We start from the raw sequence: 18,657 nt of genomic DNA on the forward strand, positions 1-18,657 counted from the left end.
CAGATTGGCATCTCACAGAATCAACTCTGGACAACCCTACTCTACACTATCCATAGAACCAACTCAAATATGATTCCATGTGTTTCTAACTCGGAGCATCACTTGCTCAGAGTAAGGGTATTTACTGAGCCTCTCCATACACCAGACGCTGAGTCTGTGGGGCCCTGAGGAGAAAGGTGAGCAAAGATTACACCTACAGTTTTAGTGGAGGAGAAGAGTGTTACTCTCAATAATTACACCGAGTGTGACAAGTGCTGTCGGGAAGGTCTGAAAGCAGAAAACAGTGTTGGGATCAGTCAGCAGGGCCAGGAAGGTTTCTTAAGAGTAAAGTAAGGCCCAGACTTACAGGAGGAAGGAGCTACTTGGGAGAGGGGGATCCAGGCAGAGAACAGGAAGTACAAAGGCAGGTGGTAGGAGGCAGGCCAGGAAGTGCAGGGAAGGGAGAAGGGCGGGGCTGCTGAAGGGGAACACAGACCCGTGGGGGGTGGGGGTGGGGGTGGGGGTGGGGGTGGGGGTGGGAATGAGGCTGGAGGGAGGTGGGCCCTGAAGGCCACATTAGGGCATTTGATTTTCACCCTAAGAATAACAGGAAACCACTCTAGAAAACAAGGTGAGAGTTTTAATGAGCTGAAATATCAGATTTGCATTTGCAGGGATAATTTTGCCTGTAGAGAAGGAAACAGATTAAAGGCTAGCAGAGTGGATAAAGGGAGACCAGTCAGAGGTAGAAAGCAAGGATAAGGGAGGTGCTGCAGTGGAGAAATGTGTATGTTAGAGAGAGATTTAGGAAGTGGAAACTGACAAGATTTGGCGACTCACTGGGTACGGCAGGAAAAAGTATGAGTTCCATCCAGAAGAGGCCAAATTACTTTTCACCAAGTGCTATCTATTGCGCTGGCAGTATAAAAGATGAAGTACTTAATAACCTTAGGAAATAGTCCCCAAATTACCCAATTACTAGCCGTATGATTTAAGGCAAATTATTTCACTTTTCTTTATTTTTTTGTCGTTTGAATTTTTATGTGAGTTTATTGGAGCCAAGCTGATGATGTATACCAGGGAGCAAGATCTCAAAAGCTCTTATTTCACTTTGCGAATCCTCTGTTTCTTCACTTAGGAAGTAGGAGCTCGCGAAGTCTCATGAGGTAAAAGGGGGTACGGAAAACAGGCCAGTACGCGGTGACTTTACATGGTAGCTATTATTATTATTACTAAAATAAACCCCATTATTATTTAATAAAAATGCAATTACGACTGGTATTTTAGAGGTGGAGCTGTATTTTACATGTTTTCTTATAATAAGCATGTATGTTTTACAGAGAGGAAACATTTTAAGAAACAATGCCATTTGTAAAAATATTTTACTCCCCTCTTAGCTTGATGGCTCAGTTTAATTCCACCCTGTAAGTATTTGAGCAGTTACGCTGTGCCAGGCACTGGGGGTGGAGAAACCTGTGAGACCTGCTCTCCTCCAGCGAGGGGCTCACTGCTCTCTGCTTCCTGTCACCTTCCCAGTCTCTGCCTGCCTTATGTTAACATGGAGATAAGGAGAAGTACTGTACCTAGAAGCGGTGGCCCCAGGAGGACAGGGCAGCATTCCACAATGGTCACCAGTCCCACAGCGCTGGAGAACTTCTGGGCTCCAACAAGGTCCATCAGTGTTTCAAACAATACTGAGCTGAGCCACCCAAACGCAAACCCAAAAACTCCTGCATAGATACAGAACCCAATATAGGTGGTAGACAGAGGTGCTAGCAGATGACACACTCCATTTGCAACAACAGAAGCAGCAAAAAAATACTGAACTCGAGGTCTTATCCACTTTGTGTTGGCTAGAAGTCCCATAGACGGTCTGGCTACCATGTCAACAAAGGCCAGGATGGAAAGAAGGAAGGCAGCCCTCTCACTAGAGAAATGCTTGCTCTTGCCATAGTTACTCAGAAAGACCAGAGGGGCAAACAGTCCAAAAAACATGATCATGTTTCCAGAGAGGTACAGCAAGAAGCCCCTGTGAGTGAACAGGGTAAAGTCCAGGAACTTATTAATCGTTTGGAAGACTGACTGCTTCTCCTTTTTGGGGTTCCCTCCAATGAGGTCTGTGTTTGCATCACCTGCCACTTGTTTCGCATCAGACTTTCCGGCCTCCTGAAAGGCCTCTTTAGAGTGGTATTTCTCCAGCTTGGCTGGTGGGGGCCCTATCGGTCGCATCAGGGACCCGGCCACGCAGCAGTTCAGGAGGAGGCCTCCAAGGATCAGGAAGCTTCCTCTCCAGCCAAAGATACCAAAGAAAACCTGATTGAGGGGGGCCAGAGTACAGAGGAACACGGGGCTGCCTGCCATGGCCAGTCCATTTGCTAGTGGCCGCCTCTTGTAGAAGTACTTGCCAATCATGGTCAGAGCTGGATTCAAGTTGAAGGCAAGCCCGAGACCTGGGGAGGAGTGGGAAAAAAGAATCACATGCTGTAATCAGTGTCAGAGAGATACTCGGAATTACTTAACCAGGCAAATAAATTAAAATAAAGGTGTAAGTAATGGAAGGAGGCCAAGATCCGCATTACTGAAGGATGTGTTAGGAGCTCTAAGTCCAGACTACGTGGGGCCACAGCTTGCATCAGGACTCGTTGTCTGTGTGATGTCACACACATGGGACATGTCCCTCCTGTGACTGCTCCCTAATGTGGGGACAGGCACACAGCACTGCTACAAAGCACCCAGTGCCTGGCATGTGGTAAATGCTTGATAAACAGTAGGTGTTTTTGTTATTGTTTATATCATTTAAAAGGTGAATATCTGTCAAATCTAGCAAAATCACCAATAACTATAAGGGACCACAGAGTAGGCTGTCATCCAATAGAGAGGAAACAGTATGACAATAGAAAATACAGTATGAAATCAGCCCCTCTACAATAGCGTCCCAAACCATAAGTTGTGAAATTAATACTAGAATTAATCATGGCTACAATTCTGTAATTTCCTGAAATGTTGGAGAATTAAAATGACACACATAAGGTTTTTGGATAATAAAACATTGTCAAGATGTCAATATTCTCCAAATGAATGCACAAATTGTATGTGATTCCGATGAAAATGTGAATGTATTTCATGTTGTAGATGAGGTAAAATGACCCTAACACATACTTAGAGAATACATGGGAGCCAACCAAAAAATTTTTGGTGATGGAAGAGGAGGAGTGAGACTAATTTAAATGGACTTCTAAAAGCTACTGATCATTATTAGAACAGTGTGGCTCCCTCTGACTCACTGACAGGTAAACACCGATCACTGAAAGTGGACAAAGTTCAGGAACATACCTGAAATGTATAAACACTTAATGTTAAACAAAAGTGACATCTTAAATCACCACAGAAATAATTATTCAATAAATTGTGCTAGTACAAATAAATAACTTCTACATGCTTTTCCTGCCCCTCTTGCTCCCTACCATTTGTGTTTAAGCTACTCACACAGGCTTAAACCAATACACCCGAGCAGGGAGTGCCCCTATTTCAAACTTGCTAATGGCTTTCTATCCATGACCTTTATCCTGGCCCTCCCTCCCGCCCTCCCTGAGCTCATACCGGACCATTCTGACCTGTGCTAATAAGCATGCAGTTGACTTAGGGCCTGTCTTCCCCTACATTTTCACAAAGCTAGTTACCGGACCATTCTGACCTGTGCTAATAAGCATGCAGTTGACTTAGGGCCTGTCTTCCCCTACATTTTCACAAAGCTAGTTTCATGGTGTTCCTCAGACCTCTATTAAGGTCATCTCTGAAGTGCGCCCTTCCATCCTTTGACTACTCAGTACTCCCTGTCCGAACACTTCATGCTGAGGCCATGCACAGCATCCGTCCCGGCCTGATCCTTCCCTTATTCACCCACATGTCTGTGCGTGGTGCTGGCTGCCTCCTCTCATTAAAGACTGTGACTTGGCCTGAGTGTTGCTCTAGCCCCACGGCATCCAGGACGGTGCCCGACACAATATGGTTGTTTGCTCAGAGTATTTGAAGAGTAAATGAATAAACTGGCTAATCATGTGGGAACAAAATATTTTGTTCCTCTTATTTTATGTTAAATGTTTTTCATCCACAAGTTTTAAATGTAAAAAAAAGGGGGGAGCCATATTTTTATTTACTTATTTTTTTAAAAGGGCATATTTTTAAAAGTAGGCAAATATTTTCATAATCTTAGAGTGGAAAATAACTTTCTAAGAATAATATATAAGACAAATCATGGACTGAAAATTTCAATACTTGAAAATTGTAGACATTTAATGATGGAAAAACATTGGAAAAGACTAAAGGTTTCTTTCAAACAAGATGCAACAGTAAGATATTTACTGAGAGTATCTGTACACCCACATTCACAGCAGCATTGCTCATAATACCTAAAAGGTGGAAGTAATTTTTGACAAGTGGGTAAATAAAATGTGGTGTGTACATGTGATGGAATATTACTCAGCCTTACAACATTTGGACACATGCTGTATCGGAGTGGATGAACCTTTTTAAAAATATATATATTTTATTGATTATGCCGTTACAGTTGTCCTATTCCCCCCCTTCATTCCCCTCCACCCTGCACACCCCTCCCCCACCATCCCCCCTTTAGTTTATGTCCATGTGTCACAAGTTCTTTAGATTCTGTATTTCCCATAGTATTCTTGCCCTTCCCCTTGTCTATTTTCTACCTACTGTCTATGCTACTTATTTTCTGTACCTTCTCCCCTCTTCTCCTCCTCCCACTCCCCTGTTCCTAACCCTCCATGTAATCTCCATTTCTGTGGCTCCACTCCTGATCTAGCTGTCCTCTTAGTTTGCTTTTGTTTTAGGTGTGGTTGTTAATAACTGTGAGTTTGCTGTCCTTTCACTGTTCATATTTTTCATCTTCTTTTTCTTAGATAAGTCCCTTTAACATTTCATATAATAAGGGCTTGGTGATGATGAACTCCTTGAACTTGACCTTATCTGAGAAGCACTTGATCTGCTCTTCCATTTTAAATGAACACTTTGCTGGATAGAGTAATCTTGGTTGTAGGTCTTTGGATTTCATGACTTGGAATACTTCTTTCCAGTTCGTTCTTGCCTGTAAGGTCTCTTTTGAGAAATCCGCTGACAGTCTGATGGGAACTCCTTTGTAGGTGACTGTCCCCTTATCTCTTGCTGCTTCTAGGATTCTCTCCTTCATTTCCATTTTGGCTAATGTAATTATGATATGCCTTGGTGTGTTCCTTTTTGGGTCCAAGTTCTTTGGGACTCTCTGAGCTTCCTGGATTTCCTGGAAATCTATTTCCTTTTCCAGATTGGGGAAGTTCTCCTTTATTATTTGTTCAAATAAGTATTCCACTCGTGGCTGTTCCTCTTCCCCTTCTGGTACCCCTATAATTCAGATGTTGGAATGTTTAAACATGTCCTGGAGGTTCCTAAGCCTCTCCTCATTTTTTTTAATTCTTGTTTCTTCATACTTTTTCTGTTTGGTCATTTTTTTCTTCTTTCTGGTCCATTCCCTTGATTTGAGTTCCAGTTTCCTTTCCATCACTATTGGTTTCCTGAGCATTTCCCTTCATTTCAATTAGTTTAGCCTTCATTTGTTCCTCTAATTTGTGACTAAAATCAACCAGTTCTGTGAGCCAGTTCTGTGAGCATCCTGATCACCAGTGTTTTGAACTGTGCATCTGAAAAGTTGGCTACTTCTCGGTCACTTAGAATTATAGGCTCTGGGGCTTTGAGCTGTTCTTGAGCTATATTTTGGTCTGCTTGCGCCAGTCTGGCTAAAAGGTTTGTTGTTATTAGACTTCCATATAGTTTAATTTTCTGTGTTTTGGCTGCATTTTTGTTACTAAAATTTTGTTGTTTTTAAAGTTAGTTGTGTGAGGAGGCACAGTGTTTCCACCTATGCCTCCATCTTGGCCAGAAGTCCACCGGATGAACCTTTATAACATCATGTTAAGTGAATTAACCAGTCAAATGTAAACAAAAACTGTATGATTTTGGGAGAAGGTAATTTGCCCATGACACATCTGATAAAGGGTTAGTACCCAAAATTTATACACCCAACACCAGAAAAGCAAACAAAAAGACAACTTAAACAATCCAATTAAAAAATGGGCAGAGACCTGGCTAGTGTGGCTCAGTGGACTGAGCACTGGCCTATGAACCAACAGGTCCCTGGTTCAATTCCCAGTCCGGGCACATGCCTGGATTGCGGGCCAGGTCCCCATGGCGGGGCATGCAAAAGGCAACCACACATGACGTTTTCCATTCTTCCACCCTCCCTCCCCCTATGTAAAAGTGAATAATTAAATCTTAAAAAAAATACTGAACTGAACACTTAAGTGGTCAATAAGCATTTCTTAAAAAAAAAATACAGACACAAACAAAAATATTTACTTTCCTAGTAAAGGGATGAAAATTAAATCTGAGAAATATTGTTCATCTGTTAAAATGGCAAGGATTAAGAGAGATAATATCCTGTTATTGTCAAGGGTATATCCTGTTTCATATATTATAATGGAATTTTTATAAATAAATACAACCTTTCTGGATGGGAATTTAGCTTATATGTATTTAAAAAACATTGGGCCCTGGCTGGTGTAGCTCAGTGGATTGAGCGTGGGCCTGCGAACCACACGATCGTGGTTCGATTCCCAGTCAGGGCACATGCCTGGGTTGCAGGCCAGTTCCCAGCAGGGGACTCATGAGAGGCAACCATACATTGATATTTCTCTCCTTCCCTTCCCCTCTAAAGATAAATAAATAAAATCTTTAAAAAAATAAAAAAATAAATGAATAAAATCTTTAAAAAATAAAAACGTAGCAGTTCCACTTTTACAAATGTATCCTAAGAAAATATTCATATTTACAAAGGACTATCAACATAATACTATTTACTAATAATAGTGGGCAAAAACCCCCCCAAAAGCCTAAATATTCAATAAGTAACTAAGAGTCAAATAAAATTATGGCATATATCTATTCGATGGGGATAACAGAGATTAAAAGTTTTCTATCAGAATATTTAATGATCATCGCTTCTCGGCCTTTTGGCTAAGATCACGTGTAGAGTATTTAATGAGAGATGTGCATAATCTATCAAGTGGAAAAAGACTGGCTATAAAACATGTTATCTGATCCTTTTTTGTTCTAAAATTTATTTGTGCAGAGAAGGAAGTGTGCAAGGATACACATCAAAATGTTGACAGTCACGTTCTTTGGATTGTAGCGTTATGAGTAGTCTTTGGCCATTAAAAAGTGGGGAAGGATTACCAAGACGATCCTGTCCCTCGGAAATGTACGTAGACATTCTACAAAGTAATTCTTGCTTTGTGTTGAACACTCTCCTCCTCCAATAGCAGCCCATTCCCCATGACAGGAAGAGGTAAGGAGAGAGAATTAGAACCAGTGACCACCCTTGCAACAAGTTGCCAGACTCATTTCATCTACTACCGCGGATTATTCTTAGGACAAGAAATGCAATCATCTCTTTCAGTTCATTCATTCATCCAACAATGAACAACTACTGTATCACAGTAATTTTTTTAAGATTGTCTCCAGTACATTTAATGTATTTACCGCTCTTTAAAATAATAATCAAGTAACTTCTATGAGGAAGAAATTTCACAAGAGATCTCAAAGACAGTTGCAGGTGAACACCAAATAGCCGGCAATAAACTAATGCTTGAAAACGAACCAACAGCAACTCACCTCCGATGACTCCGATACACACGTAAAGCTCCTTTACGCTGTTACAGAAAGAAGCTGCAACCAAGCCGCAGCCGGACAGGCAGCCACCAACAATCATCACGGGACGGCTGCCGTACTTGTTCACAAGGATACTGCTGATAGGACCTAAGAAAGAACCAAAATTTAGTGGTACGGAGGAAAAGAACCTACCCCCTCAGATCTACGCAAGGCGTTAGTGACACTAAATGACAAGTGCTCCAAAATAAATGGTACAACAGAAGGCAATTGCTTTCTTTAACTCCTTCATAGTCAGAGGTTTGTGTATGGGAAAATAAAGAGGTTAAAAAACACCATAGATTGTGTATCTTGGATGGGAGTTTACTAAAATGTAAGAGACTAAACCCTTAATCCTTCTCTTGTAAGGCACAACAGGCCGACGACGTACTGGAAATGGGTGTGCAGAGGCTTCTTGGCGTGTCTAGGATACGGGGGTTTAATGTTTGGAAAGGCACACCGATATGAGGAGATATTTTAGCAGGTCTGTCCAAAATTAAACCATCATATCCTACATGGTTTATTTACACTATCATAAATGTGGTTTGTGTTGTATTTTTTAAAAAGACAAAAATACATAATTATTTTTTCCAAGTTTAGCTTTGTAGTTACATCTATATGTCTCAGGTACTGAACTGAATTATGTCAGGTTAGAGCTAACCTGGTTCCATGCCCATGCTACCACTGTCTGTCGGCTAATACTGTGAAAAAACGTGCTTGTAGAAGATTAAGTCAGATAATGGCCAAAATATCCTTGTGTCTAATGCCTGAAGAGGGTAGGAAATGGAGTGCTATCTAAGAAAACCAGATTAAATTTCTTCGGGTAAACAGATGCATACAAAAAAGAAAGGTTTATCTTGAATTCGAGAGAAGGAGCCAAATAAAAATGAATTATTAAAGGCCAAGAAGAAAAAGATTTTATGCATTTCACATGTCCTCTTATTTGCTACCAATAGGTGTAATCTGTAATTCCCCATTTCCGAATTTGTCTTAATTATTAAGAAAGTCTTATCCAAAGCAAACAATGGTTTAAAAGCTATAACACAACACAGTTCTTACAGACTAATATTTGCTGATGACAAATTAAAATATTCATTGGATTTTATTTATTTATACTATTTATGTCTCTAATTCATGAATATTCACTTGTGGAAATGAAAACTTTGTTTACATCACACCATAACTGTCTGTCCCAAAAGTTCACTTGTTTTTTTTCCATAAGACTGCCTTAGTAGCACATAGTTATCTTTTAACTTAATTAGAAACAATTTTGTTAGATTGTCTTGTGAAAGCTGTCATATCGGTGTGCATTTAAAAAGAACTTATCAAAGTTGGTGAATTTTTATGCAGCCATTTTAATATTGAAGATGGAAAAATACACACATTTTCAGCATATAATGCTTTATTATTTCAAGAAAGATAAAATGCAACTGAAATGCAAAAAAAGATTTGTGCAGTGTGTGGAGAAGGTGCTGTGACTGATCAAATGTGTCAAAAGCAGTTTGCAAAGTTTTGTCCTGGAGATTTCTCACTGGGCGATGCTCCATGGTCGGGTAGACCAGCTGAAGTTGACAGCATCGAATCAGAACATTAACTGAGAACAATCAACGTATACCACGTGGGAGACAGCCGACATACTCAATTATATTCAAATCAATAAGGTTATTGGTAAAAATGAAAATGTCTTTTATTTTATGCAAAAAACAATATACGCTTTTTGGCTAACCCAACAGAGGACTGTAAATAAGAAAGGGTCACTACAAGGGTGTGTTTGAATTTGTGTGGTCACAAAGCTAGTGAGACCCAAATTACAAGTGTAGTCCATGTTCTTCATATTCATTACATGCATTCTGTATTTTTGGAACTAAGTTGTAAAGCAGAAACCATAGAAATCTTATTTCTCTTCTATCAGCACAGTAAATTATGACCTTATTTGGTTTACTATGTACACTTAACTCCCTAGAAGATAAGTCTATTTTAAAAAACATATATAGAATGTATATAATCAGAACATATTGTTGGTGATATGTTTACATATTTCCATAAATACTATGGAAAATTCTGCAGTTAATTATATTCTAATGGTAGTATTTAGAATGGCACTACAGTGTTTTAAGATTTAAAGAGTTTGGATTGAGGATTTAACTCTTTAAATCTTTAAGATTTAAAGAGTTAAGATTTACAGTTTGGATTGATAGCTTGTGTAAGGTGAAAGAATGAAATATCTCCACCTAAATTACTCATGAAACAAATTTTGTATAGTCAGAATTTAAAAGATCAAAAGATTGCCACACTGTTGACTCTTTGATGTTTAAGTTAATGTTGTCAAGTTTCCAGTATTTTAGAGAGGAAAAGCTAAGATGCCATCACTGTAGGACTGAAAACATATACAGATTTACACTTTCATGTTAGAAAACCAGGAAACAACTCAAGCCAGTAAACAAACCATCGGCAGGCAACTAAGATCTTCTCCCCTAAAAAGTACTCTAACAAGCATCGGTTCGTATCTATGAACCAAAGCTCTACAAAAGAAATCCTAAATCTCTCACAGCTCAAAGCATACTAGTGTTGAGGGTGTGGCCCAAATGCACAAGTTAAAGGATTATGGCAGTTGTAAAAGTGATAATTCTTAGGGGACATACTATTTAGGAACCAATCAAAACAAAATAACCCATTTAGTAAAAATTCTGCCACAAGGCTCATAAGAGGCAATTTGTCTTTCAGAGTTATTTCAGGAAGGATGGCCCTAATTAGCTATCATTAAAAATAGGGAGGGATACAGTTCATAGGCCTATTATAACAAAATTGGGAGAAATGTGCTAGTTATCGCTGGCTGAGGACAAAGGAGGAACAATTTTCCCCCAAAAGTATCATGTGCAATTAGCACAATTGACATCACTTACTTTTGATGCAAAATGCAAGTGGCTTTCAAGTTCTTTGGCAGCTTGGAATTGCGATAGTGAACCTTTGGACTGTAGTCAGCTTAAAGTTACACCCAGCGCCTGGAGTATCTCTGGATAATCTTTATACCAATTTCTTCAAGCCATCACAGTCAAAACCTGATTAGAAATCCTGGCAGATGGAGTTAAAGGCCTCCAAAATTATGAGCTCTCAGAACCTAGATAATGCCCAATGTTCCTTTTAAATATGAGTCCTGAGCTTGTACTTTTAAAAAATATTTTACTTATTTATTTTTAGAGAGAGGGGAAGGGAAGGAGAAAGAAAAAGTGGGAGAGAAACATCAATGTGTGGTTGCCTCTCATGTGTCCCCCACCAGGGACCTGGCCTGTAACCCGGGCATGTGCCCTGACTGGGAATTGAACTGGCAACCCTTTGCTTCACAGGCCCGTGCTCCATCCACTGAAGTACACCATCCAGGGCCTGAGTTTGTATTTTAAAAGCACTTACATTCTTTTAAAAAGTACTTCATTTAATTAACAAAGCAGGCTTATATTCAAAATTTAAAAGGCTCAAAAGGTATATACAGCAGAAAAAAAGTCTTACCACACCTGTTCCCAGTCACCCAAATTATCTCAAAGACAACCAGGTCACCTGTTCTCTCTGTGCAGTGAAATTATGTACTTAATTTAGTTGTAAGTCATTTCTGTTTCATGAGTTTATGTTATTGTCTCAACAGGGTTATACACGTAAACTTCCCAAAGGCAAGGCTCAAGGTGAGTGTTCTCTGTCACAACACATAATCTAGTGTGGAATGTGTATGTAGTGCCTAATAAAAATTGGCTGTGCCCTGGCCAGGCAACCCAGAGTGTTGTCCCAATATGCCACAGTTGCAGGTTCGATTCCCCACTAGGACACATACAAGATGCAACCAATGAATGTATAAATAAGTGGAACAAAAAATTGACCTTTCTCTTCCTTTCTTCTCTTTCTAATAAATAAAAATTAGAAACAAAGCAAACCAGGAAGGGGGGAAGTGACTGGAAACAGGGCAAGTGCTGAGCAAGCCTCCAGGAGCCAGACAGCAGCATTCTCCCCTCTCTGACCCCTCCCCCCACATACAGTGTCACTAAGTGGTGAAGCAGTTTGCCTCACCTCAGCAAATACCTAAAAATTCCACCTCACACAGCCTAACAGGTGCACTGACAGAGTCAGAGCAGCTCTACCTAATACACAGAAACAAACACAGAGAGGCAACCAAATGGAGGAGACAAAGAAATATGGCCCAAACGAAACAACAGAACAAAACCCCAGAGAAAGACCTAAGCAAAACAGAGACAGCCAACCAGTCAAATGCAGCATGCAAAAAACACTGATGAGAGATCTGCTCAGAGAACTCCCTGAGTACAGCAAAAGCCTAAGGGCAGAAATGAAGGCCACCCTAAGTGGAATAAAGACAAACCTACAGGGAACCAACAGGGAAGGGAAGGGGTACAGGATTCAAATACATGAGTTGGAACATAAGAAAGAAAGAAAGTCAACCAGAGCAGAATGAAGAAACAAGAATTCAAAAACCTAGGAGCGAGTAAGACGACGCTGGGACAGCTCCAAAAGTGCCGGCATCCGAATCACAGGGATGCCAGAAGGAGAAGAGGAAGAGCAAGAAATTGAAAAGTTAGTTGGAAAAATAATGAAAGAAAACTTCCCTAATTTGGCAAAGGAAATAGGCATACAAGTCCAGGAAGAACACAGAGTCCTAAACAAGTTGGACCCAAAGAGGACCCACCAAGATACATCATAATTAAAATACCAAAAGTTAAAGGTAAAGAAATAATCTTAAAAGCAGCAAGAGAAAAGGAGACAGTTACCTACAAAGGAGTTCCCATCAGACTATCATCTGATTTCTCAAAAGAGACCTTGCAGGCAAGAAGGGGCTGGAAAGAACTATTCCAAGTCCTGAAAGGCAAGAACCTACATCCAAGATTACTCTATCCAGCAAAGCTATCATTTAGAATGGGAGGGCAGATAAAGTGCTTCCCAGATAAGTTCGAGTTAAAGGAGTTCATCATCACCAAGCCTTAGTGAATGAAATGTTAAAGGGACTTATCTAAGAAAAAGAAGATGATCAAAAATATGAACAGTAAAATGACAACAAAGACACAATTATCAACAACTGAGTCTAAAAAACAAAAACTAAGCAAACTAGAAAAGGATGTGGAGATCCTTTGGAGGGTTATCAGTGGGGCGGGGGAGGCAGGAGAATGGGGGAAAAGGTACAGGGAGTAGGAAGCATAATTGGTAGAGAAAAAATAAGGAAAAGTTAAGAATAGTATAGGAAATGGAGAAGCCAAAGAACTTAGTTCATGGACATGAACTAAGGAGATAACTGCTGGGGGGAAGGAGGGGTATGAGGTAAAGGGAGGCAAAGGGGTTAAAACTGGGACAACTGCAATAGCATAACCAATAAAATATACTTTTAAAAAAGAAGGAAATAAAGAGCAGGGGTCAGAAACTTTGTAAAGGGCTAGAGAATAAATATTTTAGACTTTGGGGGGGGAATAAAATGATGTTATTAAGTCAGCACTAACTAAACTCTCCACATTTCCTTCTTATGTCAAGGCAGAAGGGGAAAAATGATAAAACTTAAGTTTAAGGTGCAGATGAAATGCTTTTAAGGCCCTGGCTGGTATAGCTCAGTGGATTGAGCACAGGCCTGCGAACCAGAGGATCGCGGTTCAATTCCCAGTCAGGGCACATGCATGGGTTGCAGGCCGGTTCCCTGCAGGCCAACTCCCAGCAGGGGATGCACAAAAGGCAACCATACATTGATGTTTCTCTCCCTCTCCCCTTCCCTTCTAAAGGTAAATAAATAAATAAAAATCTTTAAAAAAAAAAAAGAAATGCTTTTAAGACCAATAATATCACAAGGAAGAAGGGGGAGATTTTATTCTTTAATTCTAACACCATGAAAAGTTTTTTATCTAGGACTTTGCATTAGCTAGTCAGGTTGACCTGATTGACTTTAATTTTCCAACATCAATTTAAAAAAATCTTTATGTTTACATCTCAAGAGTTTGGCAGAGAACAGTAAGAAAAATCAGTTGTGCGTATGTAATTTTTCTGAGAGCTTTTTAAAGTTCAGTGGTAGTGAGAGCAAATCACAATTTCTCATTTCTATTTCAGGCTACTATAGTGGAACAAACAGAGCAAAAGTTGTCATTGCTAATGGTAATGAAAAATATCACTCAAAGCATAAAGCTTGAAGAAATAACACATCAAAACACCTGAATGAGACATAAAATGACCATTAAAAATGCAGGCCCCAGTGGCACTTACCTCCAGCATACATGACGGCCAACATGATGGAGGATATCCACGACACTTCACTGGTGGTGGCATTGAATATTCCTTCAATTTCTTTGAAAAACACGGTAATAGACTTGGGGAATGCATAAGAGAAGCCGATGGAAATGAAAGCTCCAATTACCACTGCCCACCCCCAGCCTCCATCTGGGGGGGTGTATCCAACTGGACCTCCAACTGCTGGTGGCATTTTAAGGGTAGATGAATTCCAAAATGCAGTTCAAATCCAAGTATCTGAAGGATATAAAATTAAAGTAGTATGTCAGCAATAAAGCATTCCCACCTAGCACTGCCGACAACAAACGACCCACCCATCACACCAAGCTCTTGAGTCACCGAATTGTTCTTCAGTGTCCCTTACCAAAAGACATTGTCTTCTAAGGATATTATCACAGAAAGTCTTAATGCTGTGGTACTGCCCACAGTTTCTAGTAGCATACAGGAAGATAGCTCCTCACTATGTAAGAAACCACGGCTAAAATAAATCCTTTTCAATAAATGTAGCCTTTATATTCCAAATAAGCCTACCTGTTTTAGTAGTTAGTAATTCCTCAAATTATTCAATTTGACAATTTGAGGAATTGACTGAATGCCTCCTTTAACTTATCTGCTTGCAAAATTCATATAACGCATACCCTAAAAAAGTTCTGCAGTTCAATATAGGCTTTGTACGTTTTCCCCTTTGCCAAAATGTATTTTTCAGTACTTTCCTTTTACCTTCTCTTATTTATATGCTGACTTAAAGTATCAGGATGTAGGTACCTGACTCAGTAGATATATAACAATTTGCAAAATAGATCATTTTGAACACAAACATTTCATTTAATGGGTTGGAAGACTATGTCAAAAGATGATAGTTTTGAATAAAAGATTATCCCTTTTTTTGAAGCCACCTAATAATGGGTAGCATGTTTAGAAAATGAAACTTTCTGGTAGATTACAAATAAGGAGAAGATGGCAGTGTTTGGTGATCCGTCTACCTGTTTTCTCATATAGGTCTCCTTTAATTTATTCAAACCCAGCATCCACCCTCTATTATAACTTATCCTACAGGGGTATGTTAGCATGTTCATTTCAAATGATCTCCATGCAGGTTATATTATAGGTCACAGATGACAAGCTCACTCTTGGCTACAACATTCTTCAGTCTAAAACACAATCCCGGCTCCACAGTGTAGTACTTGGGTATCAGTCAGCTCCTAACTACTGTTCTTTCCAACATGTCTGAACACTTCAAACAATTCAGCGCAATGGACATTGTAGACGTAGCAAGGAAAGAGCCTGTGGGGGGTCTCCCGAAAAACAAGGACATAGCATAACCACTTCTACTTAACATTGTGGTGGAGGTTCTAGCCAGTGATTGCCAGTAAGAAATAAAAGGCATAAAGATGAGAAAGGAGGAAGTGGAGTTGTCTTTATTTACAGATGACATAATTGTCTATGTAGGCAATGCTAACGGATATACAAAAAAGACACAGAACTAAAAATGAACTAGGACTCATCCTATAACATCAATAAAATCAACTTTCTATAAACCAATAACAATTATTTGAAATTAAAAAAAATACCATTTACAGTAGCATTAAGAAACTGAATGTGAGTAAATGTGACAGATGAAGTATAAGGTATCTACACTGAAAACCACAAAATATTACCAATATATTTATTCATTTTAAAGTATATTTTATTGATTATGCTATTACAGTTGTTTTATTCCCCCCTCTTTATTCCTTGCTGCCCGGCAACCCCCCTCCTACCCCCACCCCGTAGTTCATGTCCATTGGTCCTACAGATAAGTTATTTGGCTTCTCCATTTCCTATACTGTTCTTAACCTCCCCCTGTCTATTTGTACCTACCAATTATGCTTCTTATTCCCTGTACCTTTTCCCCCATTCTCCCCCCCAACCACTGATAACCCTCCATGTGATCTCCATATCTGATTCTGTTCCTGTTCTATTTGTTTGCTTAGTTTTCTTTTTTTTTTAGGTTCAGTTGTTGATAGTTGTGAGTTTGTTGTCATTTTACTGTTCATATTTTTGATCATCTTCTTTTTCTTAGATAAGTCCCTTTAACATTTCATTCACTAAGGCTTGGTGATGATGAACTCCTTTAACTCGAACTTATCTGGGAAGCACTTTATCTGCCCTCCCATTCTAAATGAAAACTTTGCTGGATAGAGTAATCTTGGATGTAGGTCCTTGTCTTTCAGGACTTGGAATAGTTCTTTCCAGCCCCTTCTTGCCTGCAAGGTCTCTTTTGAGAAATCAGCTGACAGTCTAATGGGAGCTCCTTTGTAGGTAACTGTCTCCTTTTCTCTTGCTGCATTTAAGGTTCTCTCCTTATCTTTGATCTTGGGTAATGTAATTATGATGTGTCTTGGTGTGTTCCTCCTTGGGACTCTTTGAGCTTCCTGGACTTCCTGGAAGTCTATTTCCTTTGCCAGATTGGAGAAGTTCTTCATTATTTGTTCAAATAAGTTTTCCGTTTCTTGCCCTTCCTCCTCTCCTTCTGGCACACCAATGATTTGCATGTTGGAACATTTAAAGTTCTCCTCGAGGTTCCTAAGCCACTCCTCATTTTTTTGAATTCTTGTTTCTTCATTCTGTTCTCATTGAATGTTTATTTCTTCCTTCTGCTCCAAATCGCTGATGTGAGTCCTAGTTTCCTTCCAGTCACTGTTGGTTCCCTGTACATTTCCCTTTGCATGGCCTTCACTTTTTCCTACATTTTTCAACCATACGCAACCATTTCTGCGAGCACCCTGATCACCAGCATTTTGAACTCTGCCTCTGATAGGCTGGCAGTCTCTTCATCACTTGTTGTATTTCTTCTGGAGCTTTTGATTTGTTCTTTCATTAGAGCCATATATTTTTGGTCTCAGCTCCCCTATTACACTGTAAGGAGTGGAGCCTTAGGTATATGCCAGGGTGGGGCAACCCACATTGCTGCGTGGGGGAGGGGTCCAAGAGGGAACAATGCCATTTGCTCAGCTCTTGGCCAGCTTTCAGTCACTTCCCCCTGGGTGAACTGGGTGCTTCTGGTGCTGTTTCCCAGATGGGTGGGTTTATTTATGTTCTAGGACCCTGTGGGTCTCTTCAACTAACTCTCCTGTGAGGCTGGAAGTTTTCCCACTGCTGCAACCCCCACAGGTTTTTTCAGTCAGAGGTTTTGAAGTTTTATTTCCCTGCACTGGAACCCTGGATTGCGCAGTATGTCTTGCTTCCCAGTTATCTGCATGCAAACGTAAGGATGCCCAGTCTTCCAGCCACTGCCTTGCTGTGTCCTTTCTGTCCCTACCGGTCTGAGTGAATGTTTCTTCTTTAACTCTTCGGTTGTCAAACTTCCATACAGTTCAACTTTCTGGCAGTTCTTATTATTTTTTGTTTTTTGTTTTTAAATGCTGTTGTCCTTCTTTTGGTTTTGCAAGGAGGCATAGTGTATCTACCTATACCTCCATCTTGTCTGGAAGTCCAATTATTACCAAGAAATTTAAAAATTAAATAGAAGAGGAACTAGTATAAAGGACACATGGACAACAACTAAGGGGGGTGGAAATGGGAGGGAGGTGGGGAGCATGGGGGTGTGGGCTGGGATGGGAGTAAAAGACAGAAAACTGTACTTGAAAAATAATTAAATAAAAAAATTAAATAGATATCCATCCTCATGGTTTGAAAGACTCAATATTTAAATTAGACAAAGATTTCTTTTTTAAAAATATTTTATTTATTTATCTTTAGAGGGTAAGGGAAGGAGAGAGGGAGAGAAACATCACTGTGTGGTTGCCCTTCATGTATCCCCTGCTGGGAACTGGCCTGCAACCCAGGCCTGTGCCCTGACTGGGAATCGAACTGGGATCCTTTGGTTCACAGGCCTGCGCTCAATCCACTGAGCTACACCAGCCTGGGCATTAAACTAGACAACGATTTCTGAAGGCACACTGAAGCACTTCTACCAAAAGTTTATAAATTGCACTCTGGCTGGGTGGCTCAGTTGGTTGGAGCATTATCCCATACACCAAAAGGCTGTGGGTTTACAGGAGGTACTGGATTGATATTTCTCTTATATTGATGTTCCTCTCTCTCTGTCTGTCTTACCCCTCACCTCTCTCTAAAATCAGTAAACATATCCTTGAGTGAGGATTTAAAAATAAACTTATAAATTGGATTTCAAGCTACAGATTGGGAGAAAGTGTGTATAAAACATATATCCAGCAAAACACATATCAATAACATAAAAGAACTTCTATGGCTCAACAGCTGAAAGACTAACAACCAATTAAAAAATGGGCAAGAGATCTGAACAGATACTTAACCAAAGAAGATTCACAGGTGGTAAGCATATAAAAAGTGCTCAAAATTATTAGTCATTTGTGAAATGCAAATTGAAATCATAGTGAGATTACACATCTACTAGAATGACTGAAATTAAGAGCGGTAACACCAAGAGTTGGTGGGCATGTAAAGCAAATGGAATTCTCATATTGCTGGTGGTAAAGCAAAATGGTACAGCCAGGTTGGAAAACATTTTGGCAGTTCCTTATAAATTTACATATATGTTTAACATATGACCTGGTCATTAAACTTCTCGGTATTATCCAAGAGCTAGGTAAACGTATACCTTCAAATATTTAAATGAGAATGCTCTACTAGCTTTATTCT

The 18,657-nt window shown here is 39.8% G+C and overlaps 1 protein-coding gene across 1 annotated transcript in view; it reads right to left on the minus strand.

Moving 5' to 3' along the window:
* The window catches only part of SLC16A1 (solute carrier family 16 member 1), a 40,049-nt gene that overhangs the window by 2,547 nt on the left and 18,845 nt on the right, over nucleotides 1-18,657 (minus strand). The window contains exons 2-4 of the mRNA XM_037038898.1: nucleotides 13,972-14,232; nucleotides 7,705-7,848; nucleotides 1,563-2,429 (exon numbers count right to left, since the gene is read on the minus strand). Coding sequence (XP_036894793.1) covers nucleotides 1,563-2,429; nucleotides 7,705-7,848; nucleotides 13,972-14,188 — 1,228 coding nt within the window. The 5' untranslated portion in view covers nucleotides 14,189-14,232. The remainder of the gene's footprint in view (nucleotides 1-1,562; nucleotides 2,430-7,704; nucleotides 7,849-13,971; nucleotides 14,233-18,657) is intronic.

This window comes from Sturnira hondurensis, unplaced genomic scaffold (assembly GCF_014824575.4).
Source record: "Sturnira hondurensis isolate 20B ecotype Veracruz unplaced genomic scaffold, ASM1482457v3 Scaffold0024822, whole genome shotgun sequence".
Classification (NCBI taxonomy): Eukaryota; Metazoa; Chordata; class Mammalia; order Chiroptera; family Phyllostomidae; genus Sturnira; species Sturnira hondurensis.